We start from the raw sequence: 13,953 nt of genomic DNA, 5'->3' as shown, positions 1-13,953 counted from the left end.
CTTTGACAGAAGGAGCGTGAGACTTGGGTTTGTGTTTATTGATGCTGCAGCTTGTGTGAATGATAAAGCCAGCCTGCTGGCAGCAAAGCACGTGCCACTGTGTGTGGGATGGCGGGTGCCTTCAGCCCTCCCAGGGTTCTGGAAAGTCTGTGCAGCCACCAGAAACGTGCGACCGCTGTGGACATGCAGGTGAAGGGCACAAACACACCTTGACGCACCTTGTACAGTTTCACGGAAGCCCGAACTTGGTGCCAGATCTTCACCTCGTAGGGCGTCAGGCAATGGTACACTTGCGCTGCCTCACCTAGGACTGCGAGCTAACAACCCCGTGTCATCTTGGGTGTAAGGCAGCACACCTGCCTCACGTGCCTCTTCACATCCCGCCGTGTATGTGGTGACACAGGATCTAAAACTAAGCTACTCCAGCAAGGGAGGATCCCAAGGCTGTGGTGTGGAAGAGGCAGAGCTGTGCCTAGAAGAGTCGGGAAGGCGGGTGTCTGAGGGGGAATCCGTGAACTTCAGAGGACCCTGGGATGGGCTGAAACAGAGGGAAGGACCGGAAGTGATTTGTCAAGACTTGAAGTTTATTTCCTAGATGCTGGGAAGACAGAGGCCAGGCCTGGCACGCGGCAGGTGCTCAGCGGATGGCAGCTGACTGTTAGGGGGAGGGGAGGCCCTCTGCCGTGTTCGGCTGAACCGAGTGTGTGATGTGCGTCTGACTCACCGTTCTGACCGTCTCGCTTCCCAGAGGGCCAAGGAAGCGACCAGGGCAGTGGTTTGTAGTAAAAGGGTTGGATTGAGTTTTTACTGCATTCCTGAAAGTGATCGCAGGAATGGGGAAAAATGGGTGCTTTATGGTTTCAAAAGGTACTTTTGGAACCGTCTTTGTAGGAGAAACTGGGAATTAAGCCTGGGCCAAACCTCCTTGGCCGGCAGGATCGAGAAGGCAGAGGAAGCCACTGTGCGGAGTGAGGGTGGAGGCAGGAGCGGCACAGTGGGCACAGAGCACACCCGCACCAGCCAGGAGGCCTGAGCTGGCCCTCGTGGCGGTTCTGGGCTCCTGAGGGGAACCGTGCCGGCAGAGCAGCAGAAGGCTGGACATGGGTCGTCTGTGCGGACAGTCACCGCCGGGTCTTGTCTTAGAGAGCCCACCCACACGCAGCCTGTGCGGTACAGTCTGCAGCCGTGTGCCGGGTGTGAACGGATCGCCCTGAGTTTGTCTCTCCCCACTGCTGCTCTGTCAGGAGGCTACTCTCGCAGAGCGTTGCAAGAGGACTCCACGGGGAACGATGGCGTTGTTCTCAGACGTGCCGACTGATCTTGGATTCGCTCAGCGAGCCTGTTTGGAGGAGGTGCTGGGTGTTTCGGCCACTGGATTGCGGCTTTGCTCATAGAACAGCTGCCTCCCCCGATCTCCGGGTCTGGTGGGAAGATGCCATTTACCCAGACGATCGGGAGGGCCAGGGTGGACACTGCCGTCCTCTGGTCCCTGAAATCCAGGGGACAGGAGTGCGTGAGCAGCCGCTGGTCTGCAGAGGTGGACGACAGAGGCAGGGAGGTTTGCCGGGGAGAGGCCAGCAGGTTCTCCATCTGGAAGAGGCTGTGCCAGTGTCTGAAACGCAGCGTCGGTAGCGTGATGGGGCACACGCCACACTGCGGGGAGCCAGCCCGTGAGGTGACCGGAAGGCTGGCCTGCGGCTCCCCAGCACCCAGTCCCGCAGGAGAGGGGTGGGGTGTCCATCAGGAGTGCCTGGGCAGTGAACCTGGGATGGGGCTGCTGGTGGCAGGAGGGTGGGCACTGGGTTCCTGTAGGAGGTGCCTCGGGCTGCAGAGGGCAGTGTGGCGTCGGGGAGAAGGCCTGGCACGGCAAGGATGGGCTCCGCGGCCTGGAACAGGTCTCGAGCTCTCTGTGTGTGCGTCTGTCCGTGGGCCACACGACTGCCACCCTCCGAGTGTGTCCCTGCTCGAGCGCCATGCGTGTGGTAGCAACGTGGCGAGAAGGGGAAGGCAGCTTGCAATGGGCAGGGACGTCCCTTCTGCAATGCAGCAGTGGAGGGAGAGGGCCTGTGCGCCTGCCCGGCCACGTGTAGGATGGAGGCTCAGGGATCAGGCAGCAGGGCTGGGCGTGGGCGGGGCAGGCCAGGGGGTGGGTGTGTTTGAGTGGACCGTCGCGTTTCCTCACCTGCACCCTAGGGCCCCTTGCTAGCCCGCGAGGGTGTCCGCCGTGAGAAGGGGCGTCCCAGCCGGCGGCTGTCACACAAGGTCTCTGCCCGTCCCACAGGGCCTTCGCCAAGAAGCAGCAGCAGCTCAGCGCCCTGAAGGTGCTGCAGCGGAACTGCGCGGCCTACCTGAAGCTGCGGCACTGGCAGTGGTGGCGCGTCTTCACCAAGGTGGGCCCCCCCCCCCCGCCCTGTGCCCCCCCACCCCCCACGCGCGCCTTCCTGCGCCACGCCCCCTGAGCAAGGCGCTCTCGTCTGGTCGCAGGTGAAGCCTCTGCTGCAGGTCACGCGCCAGGAGGAGGAGCTTCAGGCCAAAGACGAGGAGCTGCTGAAGGTGAAGGAGAAGCAGACGAAGGTGGAAGGCGAGCTGGAGGAGATGGGGCGCAAGCACCAGCAGGTGAGGCCGGGGGCGCGGGGCTTCCCTCGAGCAGCCGTGGGGCACCTGCTGCTGCTGAGGCTCCCATTCCGTCACCTTCTCGTGTCCGCCTCTGCAGGGGACAGAAGGTCAAAGGACACCACAGCTGGGGACAGGGCCTCTTCGCTGGTGACAGTGGTCTTGAGCCAGTGTCCCCGTAGTTACTCATCCCGGACAGATGTCTGTGGATTTGTCAGTTAATAGAATCGGAGCCCTCAAGGCCAGCATTGTCAAGGATAAAGGCCAGGAATACCGCTGGGTACCAGACAAGCTCCAGTGGTCACTGCAAACTCCGTAACGTTTGAGTATTCTTCCTCTTCTACTTCTGTGTCCCTCTGTAACTTCACTGAGGAACGGTAATTCTTAAAAGAGCATGAATTTAACACGTAGTATGCAGGATGCCTTGAGATAAGAGAAACAACCAGAACTGTTTTCCTGTAGCTTATTTTGCTGTAGCTACAGACACCCTCGGAAGTTGACCTAACCCCCGCTCTTTGGGTGGCGTGCCCGGCCCCGGCGAGCGCTGACGCGCCGGCGAGTGCGTCTCGGATGCGCGCGGGGCCGGCGCCATCACTGTGCCCTGGTTGCAGCTGCTGGAGGAGAAGAACATCCTTGCCGAGCAGCTGCAGGCCGAGACCGAGCTCTTCGCGGAGGCAGAGGAGATGAGAGCGAGGCTGGCGGCCAAGAAGCAGGAGCTGGAGGAGATTCTGCACGACCTGGAGTCCAGGGTGGAGGAGGAGGAGGAGAGAAACCAGATCCTCCAGAACGAAAAGAAGAAAATGCAAGCGCACATCCAGGTATGCAAACCCACGTCTACGTGGAACTCCCCTGGGATTCTCCAGGGGATCTGCTGGATGCGTAGACGCCCTGCGCGCTGGATTCTGGGGCTCGCTGAGACGCGAGCGGTGTTCAGGCCGAGGGCCCGGCCCCGGCAGGGAGACCCTCACCTGCAGCACTCGAGTCGTGGAGCACAGGTGGGCTTTGTTGGATGGGAGCCCTCCGTTCTGCTGTGGCACCTGAGGGCAGCCTGACTTGCGCTGTGTATTGTCAGCAGGAAGTGCTTTGGCTCATTAGCCTGTCCCTGGTATTTACTTCCTGTTTGGAACATAGGCCGTACAGCACAGCTCTGTGAGGGGGTCTTCCAAAAGTTCGTGGACAATGCATATTATGGAAAAGCTATGCATGGATTCCAAATACCCTTGCACCAAAATAAAATTACCTTTTAATTGCATTTCCAAAAACTTTTGAAGCCCCCTATATCCACGGTGGACTGCTCAGACCAGCGGTACAGACTGGGGTCAGTGTGTCCATAGCCTAGCACGCACACACTCCCCCTCCTTTTCTCCCTTCCCGCCCCACCCGGGGCCCTGGGATGGCATGGTGTAGGGGGTCAGCTCACGCCCCCAAGGCTCTGGTAGCAAACCTGCCTCCTCTCGGACGCTCCTTAGTGTCTCCTTACCCCACTGTGGTTCTTTCTAGAGCAGACCACGCAAGGTACATGGTCTCCTTAGCACGCAGCGTGTGATAAATCCTCCACACAGGTGTCCCCCCTCCCCTCCGCAGCACACGCGGGTCTCAGGGAGCCCATAGCAGGCGACAGAGTGACACAAGGGCTGCAAGAGCCACACACTCTTGAATCCAGCATCTCCGGCTCTGGGACCCTATAAGAAGACGAATGTAACTGCAGGTTCCAGCAGCCTCACCTGAAATGCTTGCATTGCTCTACTCTGCTCAGGAGGCAGCAGGTCCTGGTGGAAACAGGGTTTTTCGTTCCTTTTAAGACCTTTATCTTCACACTCTTGTAAACTTTTAGGTTTTTGCTCTGATATCTTAAGTAATATCTCTTTCTGTGATACAGAAATTCATCCAGGCACATTATAAAGATAATGTTTATTTTATCTATTTTAATGACTATATATATTGTTCAAAATCTTTTTTTTTTTTAATGTATTTATTTATTTGAAGGCAGAGTTACAGAGAGACAGGCAGAAAGAGAGAGGTCTTCCATCCACTGGTGCACTCCCCATTTGGCCACAACAGCCGGAGCTGCATCGATCCGGAGCCAGGAGCTTTTTCCGGGTCTCCCATGTGTGTGCAGGGGCCCAAAGACCTGGGCCATCTTCTAGTGCTTTCCCAGGCCGTAGCAGAGAGCTGGACTGGAAGTGGAGCAGCTGGGACTTCAACTGGCAAGCACTGCAGGCAGCGGTTTTACCCGCTACGCCACAGCACTGGCCCCAAATACACTATTTATGATATTAGGTGTTGGTTTGTTTTCGCTGTGGGATGTCAGAGGTTCTGCACTCCTTCACCGTATGGCCTTTAGGAAGTCCCAGCCTTCTCAGCCCCTTGACTTTGTGTACTGGGGGAGAGGCTCGTGGGTTTAGATTTCTGATCTGTCCCCTTTGCAACCAGAACTACCGGAGTGTTTTGGGGGTGGTTGGTTTTGTCCCGAAGTTGATTTCTGGATTTGAGTATCAGTAGGTGATTGTTGTAGGAATCCTGGAGAATGCAGGCACTCACGGTCCCCTCCTTGCACCCCCCTCACCCCGTCACTCCCTCCGCATCATCCTGCACAGACGCATGGGTGCCTGGGGTCACTGAGGCTGCACTGAACGTACTGTTGTGTTGCCTCTTGTCCCTTACAAGTCTGCAGTGGAGGGAGGCATTTAGCAACTCTGTGGGCACTGGAGGGCAGATGACCTAGTTAAACCAATAGAGATGAATGGAGGTGGAGAGGAAGGGGAAGTAGAGCAGAACCCAGAGTCGAAAGTCTGAAGAAGCACAGCCCATAGTCACAGCGTGGGAGACTCCCTGGATTCCCACTGAAACACACATTCCTGGGATGGTCTCGCTGTCAGAGACGAAGTTTGCGAGGCTTCCAGATGAAATTCGCTCTCTGGGGTTCGCTGCAGAGTGACAGGTTGCGGGGAGGGCGGTATAGATGCCGTGGGCCGTGAGCTGGCACCTGTGGGGTGGGGAGACGCCCACGTGGGGCCTCCTGTCTGTGCTCGGAGCGTCTCCCCGTGAAACCTGCGCCTGCTGCGAGCGCTGCGTCTAAGTTGACCAGGAGCCACTCACGTAGCCGCGGTTTCTCTTGCAAGTTTCCCATGCTGGCCACGCACCGCTGTGTGTGCACGGCCTTGCCCACCAGCTCATGTTCCTGAGTGTGGGGGAAGGCTGGCGTGTCACCCCAAACACCAGCGCAGGCTCCGCACCCTGCCCCAGCGCAGCTCTTTCTGTCGTTGCTGTCGCCTTCTCCCCTCTGTGGCCAAACATGGCTGAATTCCAGAGTTAGCGCACAGTGCTCCTCGATAGTCGTATCTCCCCATCTTACTAACTAGCACTCAAAAATGTGAATTGTCGTTACTTTAAAAAGTGTCACCGTTTCGGTGATGGCCCTTCAGTGCTGTGAATAACCCTGCGCCATGCACGTTTTCCACGAGTCACATCGGCGCCGGCCTCCTGGAATCGCTGGTTTAAAAGAAATGCCCATTTTCAGAGCTTGCCACGCTTCGCCGCAGTGGCGTCCCTCGAAGCCAGGGTGGGCCGTTTGTGCTCTCCCTGGACTGGATACGCAGCCCTGTCTTTCAGAACTGCATTCCTATTTTTAAGGTGTCCTAGCCAGTTTGAAAACCAACCCTTAGTATATCTCATCTCCTTGCGTTCCTGTGACTACTGGTGTACGGAGGATCCCCTGGAGGCTGGGGGGACGCTGACCGGGCCCTGTGCGGACACTGACCGGGTGTTGCTCCTCCCCAGGACCTGGAGGAGCAACTGGACGAGGAGGAGGGGGCCCGGCAGAAGCTGCAGCTGGAGAAGGTGACGGCGGAGGCCAAAATCAAGAAGATGGAGGAGGAGATCCTGCTGCTGGAGGACCAGAATTCCAAGTTTCTCAAAGTAAGAGCCCCGGGCACGGGTGTCCCCGGAGGGCCCCTCACCGCGGGTGGCTGTCACAGAGACCTGGCCACTCCAGGCTCTCACTGTGCGCATTCCTGAAGACGTGGACGCCATTGGTTTTTCCTAAGCCCTCCAAGTAGCCATAGATCTTTTGGATTTTTAACCTGTGCATTGGGTATGTGACAACGCCTCGCGTGCGGTTTGTCCTCCGACCACGCAGCCGGCCCTGGCGGGGGCACCTGCGCGAGCAGCCCTGCATCGCAGGCGCGTGCGCTCGCAGGGAGGCAGCACCAGCGGCGCTCACCGACTCCGTAGTCAGAGAGACGGGGCTCCTGTGAGTCATCGCAGACCCACGCCATCCTTTCAAGTGTCACACTTCTGTGAGCAGTCGGGTGTTTTTTTCCTGTTCAGGAAAAGAAGCTCATGGAAGACCGCATCGCCGAGTGCTCCTCTCAGCTGGCTGAGGAGGAGGAGAAGGCAAAGAACCTGGCCAAGATCCGGAACAAGCAGGAAGTGATGATCTCGGACTTGGAAGGTCGGTGTCTGGGTTCGGGGCGCCGGGTGCTGAGTCTGAGCTAAGCCACGTCGCTCGCGCTGTGACGCGGGGCCTGCTGCGGGTCTCCTGCAGGTGACTCAGCGCTGACGATGGCATGGCGCTGGCACACGTGTGCCTGCTTACCCCGCTGCTGGGATGAGGGTGCGTGGCTGCCCTCCAGCTGGGCCGTGTGTGCACTCTGATTAACCGCACCGGGGTGCCTGGGTCTCACACCCCAGGGCAGCTGGCTGCGGACGGCACCACCAGGCAGCCACGTCTCACTAACGGCAGAGGTATCGCCAGTGATGTCATTGAGCAGAAGAAACCGGAGAAACGGGAGCTGGGAGGGGCCCTTCCCTGGGCTACTGGCTAGAGCTGGGCAGCGCCATCGGAGGGCGGGGGGCCATCGCTGTCGGGGTGCAGTGTGGTACGGGACGTGCCCTGTTGAGGGTCTGGTTTTGTGGTGTAGACAGAAGAGGGAAGGCCCAGGTGAGCTGGTACACTGTTCCTGTGCCACGCCCACAAAGCACAGGTGCCTGTTGGACCAGCCAGTGGTCTCATGCCCTGGGCAGACTGACTCCTGCCCACAGCAGGAAGGCATTGGTGCCAGTGCCGCCTATCGCCAGTGTTCACTAAGGGGTCCCTGCAGAGGGACAGAGGAAAAGAGGCGGAGCCATGCTGCCCCCGTGCTTGGCGAGGATTCCGGGCCCCCGGGTCTCCTGTAGCGTGCGCCCTCCCCATGGAAGGATTTCCGTGACTGGCCAGCTCCCCCTGGCAGTGCCGTCTGCACGTGGGGTCACGGCCCCAAGGCGCGAGGCGCTGTCGGGTGATACACTGTGTTTGCGAGGTGTGTCTCCCAGGGTACACGAGCTGCTTCCCTCCCACCCGCAGAACGCCTGAAGAAGGAGGAGAAGACTCGGCAGGAACTGGAAAAGGCCAAGCGGAAACTGGACGGCGAGACCACGGACCTACAGGACCAGATCGCCGAGCTGCAGGCGCAGATCGACGAGCTCAAGATCCAGCTGGCCAAGAAGGAGGAGGAGCTGCAGGGCGCGCTGGCCAGGTCCGCCCCCGGGCCCCGGGGCCCCCGTCCGGGTCTCCTGTTGGGAAACCTCAGCAGAGCCAGGCGCGGTTCACTCGCTGTTGGCTTTGCTTGTGCCAAGGCAGCAGAGTGCACCTGATGGCCCCATCTCGGTCCTTTAAAAAGAAAAATTTTTTTGTATTTATTGAAAGGCAGAGTTACAGAGAAGGAACGAGAGAGGTCTTCCATCCACTGGTTTACTCCCCGAACGGCCACAGTGGTAGGGGCTGGGCCAGGCTAGCGCCAAGAGCTTCTTCCAGGTCTCCCATGGGCATGCAGGGGCCCAAGCACTTGGGCCAACTTCCACTGCTTTCCCAGGCCATAGCAGAGAGCTGGATGCGAAGTGGAGCAGCTGAGACTTGAGCCAGCACCCATATGGGATGCCGGCGTCACAGATGGTGGCTTAACCTGCTGCGCCACAGTGCCAGCCCCACCTATCAGTCTTCAGACTTGCTGGCCACATACTGGAGTCCTGGGACATGCTGTCACCGTGTCAGATGTTTGCGTGTCTGTGCGTGACGGGTTAACGAGTACAGCCAGGACCACGGTGGGAAATGATTCACGGTCATAGCTGTGTGTCTTCAGAGCGCAGTAACTCTCTAATGTGTCATTCCTGTACGGAGAATCCCTGGCAACATGGTCACAGCGCTTGGAGTTTCATTTATAGTTCAATAGAATCGAGAAAACCCCGTAACGAAGCTCGTCACGGGCCTCTCAGTGACACCTGGAGCGGGGTGGGCTGCTGGGCTCGAGAGCCGCGTGCTCCCAGCCGCCCCGCCCCGCCCCAGGCGTCCCGGCTGCTCCTGCTGCCAACGTGTTCAGCCCCAACGCGGGCAGGAGCTGCTCTTTGGAAAGAGGCAGGTGTGGAGCGCAGAGAGAGGCGTGCTCGGCTCCTCGGCTCCTGTGCGCGCTCCACAGGCGGCCGCCGTGCGCTGATTGGCGTGGGCTGGGCGCCACCCCTGGAGGGTCGCCTCTGGCACTTCTCTGGGAGTCCTTTGCCTCTTAAGGGACAGTCAGAGCCTCTGAGGCGGGTAGGGTGGCATCTAATTCTGAGTCTGCTGCCACTCGCTTTGAGGCTAAGGACCCCTAATCTCAGCAGCTGCTGCAGCTCTGGCCAGGGCAGAAGAGGTGTCGCGGGGTCCCCCGTGGGGGCGCCGGTCCGGGCACCGTCTCAAGGCGGGTGTTTTCACAGAGGTGACGACGAGACACTGCACAAGAACAACGCGCTTAAGGTGGTGCGGGAGCTGCAAGCCCAGATCGCCGAGCTGCAGGAAGACTTCGAATCTGAGAAGGCGTCACGGAACAAGGCGGAGAAGCAGAAGCGGGACTTGAGCGAGGAGCTGGAAGCCCTGAAGACGGAGCTGGAGGACACTCTGGACACCACCGCGGCGCAGCAGGAACTGCGGTGAGTGCGGGGGCCGAGCGGGAGCTGGGCGGTGGCCACACCCTCCCTGGAACCCGCACTGGCCACCCCGGGGGCGACGTGCTTCCTGATGCCGCTCGTGGACCTCTCCCGCCTGGGCACCACGGCAGGTGGAACTGTGATGAGCAGACTTGCCCGCGGGGACAGATACCTGTGCAGGGATGAGCGGTGGCCCAGCAGCCGGAGACGTTCCGCAAGATGTGACCAGTGACACATGCCTAGGGAGACAGCGGCACACGGGGCAAGGGCTGGGGCGAGTGGCAGTGCCATGTGGGGACAGTGGCTGGCCAGCAGAGGAGAGGGGCCTCCCATGCACGGTGCGGAAAAGCGGGGAGCACAGGTGGGGCTGAGCCTTGAGGAGGCACCTGCAGTGTCAGGAGCAGCGGGAGGGCAGTGACAGGGGAGGGTCACAGGCAGGGACCTGCGGGGAGCAGGGCGGTCTGCAGTCACGGGCGGCGTGCACCACCCTGGCACGTAGGTGTGGTTCTCACATCAGTCGCTGGGACTGTGGAGATGCTCCTGTGTGCTCACTGGGCCTCTGCCTCACCATCTGCTTGGGTACCAGGGGACACCAGGACTCACACACACAGGGTGTGGTCAGGGAGGTAGGAAAGAAGCCAGGGCTGCCAGGAGGGCGGGGTATGGCCGTGAGGGTGCAGCCATGGAGGGGACAGCCTACAGAGTAGCGCTGGCTCAGTGGAGCAGTGGAGGGGAAGGGCTGGGCCTGCCAACGATGTCGTCGTGAGTGTGGGCATCTCCCGGGGCGCAGAGGCCAGCTTGTCCGTGCCGAGACCCACCTGAGCCCAGCAGGCCTGGACACTTCCTGTGCCACCTCCAAAGAGCAGCACGCTCTTCGTGGAAGCACGGCCTGGCCGCGTCTTCAAGAGGCCTGCTTTTGATTTTTGTGTTTTGTTTTTTTGTTTTTTGTTTTTTCTAAAATCTGGAAATAGTTGAACTAGACTTTATCAAAATCTCCACTCTTGACTGGGGGTTTAGCCACAGTTTTTTTAAAGGCTCTCATCATTTTTTCCCATTCAGCTCTTACGAGGAAAAAGTGCTAAGTGTGCATACCTATTGAAGCTATGCACATGTTCAACTGTAGTACTCCTGATTCTGTTTTGTGAAGAGTGTATTTGTTGATTTTCATTTTACTTGATAGGCAGAGAAACAGAGATGTCTTCCATCTGTTGGTTCAGTCCCCAAAATGTCCCCAACAGGGCTGGGCCAGGCCACAGCCCGGTGCCTGGAATTCAGTCCAGCTCTCCAGGTGGGGGGCAGAGACCCGGTATTTGTGCCATCACCTGCTGCCTCTCAGAAGCAGAGCGCAGGAGCCAGCACGCAGCCAGAGTCCAGAATGGGACGCGGAGGTCCTGAGTGGCAGCTTTTTTACCCATCGCTCCAAACACCCGGCCCCGTGTGTGGGGTGAACGCAGGCACCCGTTCTAGTGAGGGCTGTCCCAGAGCCGTGTCCACCCGTTAGCATGGAAGGAACAGTCCCCGGCCAGCCAGTTCCTCTGCAGCTTCCTTTAGGACGTACGGTGCCAGGCTGAAGGAATTGGGTCATTTAGCTGGAGGAGAGAAGGGCAGGGTCCCTGCGATGGCCAGATTCCAGGAGGGATCCGGAACGAGCTATACACCCGAAAGACGGTGAGCCAACGGCGGGAGAGACCCTGCTGAAGGCCGCTAAGTCCACTAAGCTGGCCACTCGGCACACTGAGGCGCTCTTGCCGGAAGAGCCACAGAGGGCCGGGCCATACCCCTAACTGAGCCAGGAGGGTTGGGGCTGAGCTGGGCCCACGAGGAGCCTCCAGACTGTCTCAGTCCGGGCTCCACTCAGCCACAGAGCTGGCAGCACCTGGGGCCTGGTCCCCTTGGCACAGCGATCTTGGCCCCCTGGATCTCCCTGCTGCCCCAGGAGACGGAGGGGACGGCGTCCAAACAGAGTTGGGCACGGAGTCTCGGCTCTCACGGCCCCAGCTATAACCCCACGTTAGCAGAGAGGGTGTTCACCCGACAGCTGTGAGTCGGCATCGTGCCCTGAAGCACACACTGAAGGAGTGAATTTGCTTCCGGTTCGTGAAGTGCCTTGAGTTAGTGTGCGTTAGAGCCACGTATGAACATGGAGAGCCATTTGGTCCTTGGACCCCAAGTACAGGCCAGAGAAAGCCTCCGTTTCTCCAGGTCTGTGCTCTTGCCCCCTGCCGTGTTGGCATCAGACCCCACCTTGAGAAGCAGGAATGCGACCCGTCATCCTGTCCCTCCAAGAGACCGTGTCCTCCTCCCGACAGGGGCCGGGGCCGGGCACCGCAGGCACTGCCCAGGAGCGCTAAGCGGGAGGCTGGCGTGGGTTCCGTGCTGCAGCTTCAAGGCTGATTTGGCTTTTGCCAGCTGTTAGGTTCTGGAAACCTTCTTGGTTTACTTTGAAGTCTTTTGGGCCTGTGGCAAGCCGAGTGAACCTGGGTCTTATGTTAGCCAATTCCTGACCTTTCATGCAACCAGATTGCCAGAGCAGGCTGAAGACACACAGGGTGTCATACCGTGTCCCCACTGCAGTCAGACACGGGGGTCACACCACGTCACCACTGCAGTCAGACACGGGGGTCACACCACGTCCCCACTGCAGTCAGACGTGGAAGGTGTGCTGCTTCTAGAAGGATCCTGATACCCCACGTGGACACGCCCACTGCCTGGAAGTAGCGTGTCACTCATTAAAGGAACCGAGGTCGTGGTGGCGCCATTAACGGCACTGTTTTCGTTTAGTCGGTGACCGGTTCTGATCTGCCTTCTTTAAAACTCCGTCTCTAGCACGAAACGTGAACAGGAAGTGGCAGAGCTGAAGAAGGCTCTCGAGGAAGAAACTAAGAACCACGAAGCTCAGATCCAGGACATGCGGCAGAGACACGCGACCGCCCTGGAGGAGCTCTCGGAGCAGCTGGAGCAGGCCAAGAGGGTAGGCCAAGAGCAGGTCCGGCAGGCCCGCGGCCCCGGGAGACCGCCCCTGCACTGACGGCCGGCCGCGCACAGCCGCTCCCAGGGCCGGAGCGGCTCCCTGCCAGCACGCTGCCTTCCTCAAGAGAGCAGCCGTCGGCCCTGCATAGCCGTCACCAGCAGTCACGCCCTGCTTTCCCTGGCGTCCTCGTCCTCCCATGGCTCAGCTCGTGACCCCAGTGGCGGCCACTCGGGCGCTGGCGCTGGCACTCCCTCACGGTGCTCTTCGCGGGCCCTTCCCATCTGTGATCTCACTCGGCCTCCCTCTCCCCAGACCCCAGCCACCCTGGGCTTGCTGCCTCCTCCTCCCCCTCCCCCTCCCCCTCCCCGTGCCAGGTTAGTCCTCCCTCCCCGCCTTTGCACCGTCTCTGGCTGGTTCCCCCTCTTTCCGGGCTCTGCTCCACCCGCACCACCCTGTAGTTCACAACCCCGACGAGCGTGACGCTGCTGAGCGCTGACAGCCCCCGCGCATGACACCCAAGGTGGGCAGGGGCGCTCTGGTGCCCACCTAAGAGGGAAGGAACTGAGGCCCAGGAGCGCTGGGTGCTTCAGCTGGAGCCACGCAGCGGGTCAGAGGAGAGCCAAGCGGTCTGGCCTCGGGACCCATTGTTTAGACAAAGCTAGGCGCGTGGCTTTTACAGAGGCAGCGTGAGTGAGCAGTGGGCCTCTGGATGGGACGCACACGGACAAGGTCAGCTGCCAAGGGCCCTCCACAGGGGCGCCTGCTTCCCCGGGCAGGGTGCGCACACGGGGGCCTCAGAACGCTTCATACTGAGACAGCGACGCTGCTTTCGTGCGCTCATTCAACAAACGCCGGCCGCAGGCTTCCTGCGTCAGCCCTTCTGGGGATACAGAAAGCAGCATTGTTCATGGAGAGTTGCAAAGTGACTCACAAGTGATTTTCTCCGTCCCTGTTCTAGTTCAAGGCAAACCTGGAGAAGAACAAGCAGGGCCTGGAGACGGACAACAAGGAGCTGGCGTGCGAGGTGAAGGTGCTGCAGCAGGTCAAGGCTGAGGCCGAGCACAGGCGCAAGAAGCTGGACGCGCAGGTGCAGGAGCTGCACGCCAAGCTCTCCGAGGGAGACAGGCTGAGGGCGGAGCTGGCCGAGAAGGCAAGCAAGCTGCAGGTAGGCACTAGACACAGACGAGCAGTGTTTGCTGAGGCACTAAACCAGCACGAAGGGATCGGCCTTCCGCCCAACGAGTGCCACCTGGGACAAGTGCGAGCGCAGGAGGCAGGAGGCTGGGAGCGAGCGGCACAGCGCCCGTGCACACGGCGCATCCGTGCTGTGGTCCTGGGCCCGCGGGACGCAGCAGAGGGCGCTGTGGCCGAGCTCGGGCCGCCTGCCCCGGGCCCAGCAAGCGCACAAGAGCTGCGTGTGCGTGTGCGTGTCC

At 60.0% G+C, this 13,953-nt stretch overlaps 1 protein-coding gene across 6 annotated transcripts in view; it reads left to right on the top strand.

Annotated features, from left to right (window-relative positions):
• MYH10 (myosin heavy chain 10) overlaps positions 1–13,953 on the top strand; it is a 136,501-nt gene that overhangs the window by 106,229 nt on the left and 16,319 nt on the right. For all 6 annotated transcript variants that reach the window (XM_017348899.3, XM_070061373.1, XM_051825192.2 and 3 more), the window contains 9 exons: positions 2,282–2,390; positions 2,485–2,616; positions 3,225–3,431; positions 6,394–6,531; positions 6,943–7,066; positions 7,958–8,129; positions 9,340–9,552; positions 12,376–12,520; positions 13,479–13,685. In XM_017348899.3, coding sequence (XP_017204388.3) covers positions 2,282–2,390; positions 2,485–2,616; positions 3,225–3,431; positions 6,394–6,531; positions 6,943–7,066; positions 7,958–8,129; positions 9,340–9,552; positions 12,376–12,520; positions 13,479–13,685 — 1,447 coding nt within the window. The remainder of the gene's footprint in view (positions 1–2,281; positions 2,391–2,484; positions 2,617–3,224; positions 3,432–6,393; positions 6,532–6,942; positions 7,067–7,957; positions 8,130–9,339; positions 9,553–12,375; positions 12,521–13,478; positions 13,686–13,953) is intronic.

This window comes from Oryctolagus cuniculus, chromosome 17 (assembly GCF_964237555.1).
Source record: "Oryctolagus cuniculus chromosome 17, mOryCun1.1, whole genome shotgun sequence".
Lineage (NCBI taxonomy): Eukaryota > Metazoa > Chordata > Mammalia > Lagomorpha > Leporidae > Oryctolagus > Oryctolagus cuniculus.
Note: the sequence above shows the minus strand (reverse complement) of the source record. Positions and strands in the feature narration are given on the sequence as shown.